This window comes from Charadrius vociferus, unplaced genomic scaffold, assembly GCF_000708025.1.
Source record: "Charadrius vociferus isolate BGI_N301 unplaced genomic scaffold, ASM70802v2 scaffold329, whole genome shotgun sequence".
Taxonomy (NCBI): Eukaryota; Metazoa; Chordata; class Aves; order Charadriiformes; family Charadriidae; genus Charadrius; species Charadrius vociferus.
The window spans coordinates 1,181,253-1,184,273 of NW_009649982.1; the positions used below are offsets into that span (position 1 = coordinate 1,181,253).

Sequence of the window (3,021 nt, forward strand, 5' to 3'; positions counted from 1 at the left end):
AGAGGAGGAGTTACTGATAATGGCATATGCCCACCAGTCATTAGAGGAAGATGCCTGACTATGCCTCTCGTTCTGCGCTTACATCCTGATGGCAGAAATATGCAGACGTGCAGGAGTTACGGCTTCACAGCAGGCAGAATTACTTTTCTCATTTTGGCTCCTTGTCTGTTTTTACCCAGCCAGCCAGGTTTCTCACCTCCAGTTTTTGTAACTCAGATTATCTGTTGAACTGAAACATCTCAGCTGAGCGCAGGCAGGCTTCCCCCCTCAGAGGACAAAGGTTCTACACCAAGGACTACTTTTCATCAAAGGCAGGCAGGATAATTTCATTTAATTTTAATTTTGTAGGGAAGAATGTTTCAAAAAAAAAAAATTGTTTTGAGGCAGATTTACAGCATGGGAAATTGTAGCTCACAAGGGAAGAAGCATAAACCTGAGAATTTGGGATGTTGTTGCTATCCTAGTGGCTTTAACTATTGGGTGGAAATGACTTTTTTTCCAAAGCGATTGGCACTGGCAGACAGAGACGGACCACTGGTTTGATCTCGGATAATAATTTCTGTTAAACTATTGACAGGTTGTATTTAATGTGATGCCACTGTAAAAAAAAAATTCCATTAAGTAAGTGTGGTTTTATTTTGTTTTGTTGGGGCCTTCAACACAGAGTATGCTCAGCCACTGGTAGGGGGAATCGTCGGCACACTTCATCAGAGATCAACCTTTAAACCAGAGGAAGGGAAAGAAGCAAGTTACGCCGATTTGGACCCTTACAATTCACCCATACAAGAAGTTTACCATGCTTATGCTGAACCACTACCTATAACTGGACCAGAATATGCTACTCCAATAATCATGGACATGTCCAGCCATCCCAGCACACCTCTTGGCGTTCCTTCCATTTCCACCTTCAAAGCTGCAGGGAATCAAGCTCCTCCACTGGTTGGAACTTACAATAAACTCTTATCTAGGACAGACAGCACGTCATCAGCACAGGTGCTGTACGATACACCAAAGGGGCAATCAGGGCCAGCTGCTGCCAACGAATTGGTGTACCAGGTACCACAGAGCGTGGCCCACTCCACTGGGAATAAGGATGAACTAAGTCAGCTCACGAGTAAGGTAGAATGATGGCTTGTTTTTAAAAGCCAGTTCTATAAAGCTGACAGTTTCATTTTTTAATCGCATTGTTTTGATATTGTTAGTCTTAAATAATACAATGTTGAACCAAAAGATGTGGTATGGGAGGTCTGGGAAACCAGTAAGTTTGCCTTTCTTTAAGCTGTATATATAACTACAGCTCATCTCCTACAAAACCGTGGACTTTTTTATTACTACTGTACAATTGTCTGTCAGACATGAGAGAAGACCTCTTCAAGATTAGCTTCAGTAATTCATAGAAGTGAATGATAAAGTGGGAGAAACAGTTTAAAGTACGAAAGCCAGTAATTTCTTGCTAATGGTACTATTTCTAGGGGGGAAAAAACCCAAAACCCAAAGCTCCTAACTTTTGAAGATCTATATGTAAGCACTATAGCTTCTAAAATTCATTTTACCCTACAAAATCCCTGCATAACTTTGGACTTTAAAAACTAGTCAGGACTGATGGGAAAAATCCCACTAACTTAATGGCACAGAATAGTTTTGATTCTAAATTACGTTATTTCAGCTTTTGTTCACAGGATTAGGAGTCATCAGCTGTGTGTTCCTCAGAAGGTTCCCACCATTTTTGTTAGATCTGCTGTCTGTAGAATCAGTTTTCTGCCCCGTTTCCTTAAGCTACTCAGTCTTGTTCCTTTGTAGGGGTCCAGGAGGCACAGACTAAGTCATACAAGTAAACTGCATAGCAACTGATTTTACTTTTTTCCCTACTAAATGAAGGCTACTCTGAATAGCGTCTGCCTCAAATTCAGACTTTCCTGATGGTCAGTGTGCAAGAAGCATCCAGGTGTCTGAGGTGACTGAATTCAGAAAGGTTCTCCCTGCCCCACTCCCCCCGGAGTATATTGTGTGTTAAGATGTGAGCATATACAAAGAAAGATATGTATATACTTTTGTGAGTGCTTAAGGAAGCACACAAATATTCTAATGGTGCACAGTTTGTGTTATACGCGCATTTAGCACATATGGTACGTTTTAGCACAACTGAAAAACTTTAGCCTTAGGGCTTTTCTTATGATTGTTCTTATCAGAAGTATAAAAGATTCCAAAACCTTTGCAAGAGAACCAGTACTGTTCCAAAGAGTGTCCATTTCAGAAGCATTTAATGGAATTTTGTATCCTTTGAATGTTCCAATGTTCTCTACTATGAAAACATTGCAGTCAATCTTCTATCTGGGATAATGTAGACTAGTTTTAGATAGGTAATCATGAAACGAAAACAATTTGGATGTCATAGTTGCCATTTTTTGTCTTGTTAGAAACAAAGCACAGCTTTTTAACCTAAGTAGTAGAAAAAACCCACAATAAAAATGCTTTATTTTTATTGTAACAGCACTGTTGGGAGGATGCTGAATTCATTTATATGTGTGAACCCCCCCCTACCTACACATTAGCCCAGTTTTATGGACTTCAGTGGTTACTGTTCGTTTCTGTGATGTAATTCAAGTGAGCCTTGTTTATTGCCCAGGGTCCTTAAACTAGGTGAAGAACATCCAAATCCAAACTAAAATACTTTTCAAGGGGGCTGCCACCATGTCTTTATACCAGTACGGTATCCTACCTTATCACTTGAAAATTTGTTTGCACAGGGGCTATATATAAACTCAGTAATCCAAAATTACTTGTGGCCTGTTCAACACCTAGAATATGCTATTACATACTCTGTGATACCTTAAAGCCCAATTCTACAATTTTTTTGATCATTCATTCTCATTCATTGAGAATGATTTTTTTATTTTTTTTTTTTTTAGACTTGGGTGTCTAAGCCTAAATGTGAATGTAAGTAAGGGTGGGATACAAGACCCATTCATAAAAAAACAAATTCCTGCCTCTAGTTGTACTTTTGATGTTATTGCAACTTTT

The 3,021-nt window shown here is 39.3% G+C and overlaps 1 protein-coding gene across 1 annotated transcript in view; it reads left to right on the top strand.

The window, feature by feature from the left end:
• Positions 1-1,282, top strand: part of DCBLD2 (discoidin, CUB and LCCL domain containing 2) — a 25,730-nt gene extending 24,448 nt beyond the window's left edge. The window contains exon 15 of the mRNA XM_009891651.1: positions 665-1,282. Within this exon, the coding sequence (XP_009889953.1) occupies positions 665-1,128 (464 nt within the window). The 3' untranslated portion in view covers positions 1,129-1,282. The remainder of the gene's footprint in view (positions 1-664) is intronic.
• Positions 1,283-3,021: the final 1,739 nt, after the last annotated feature.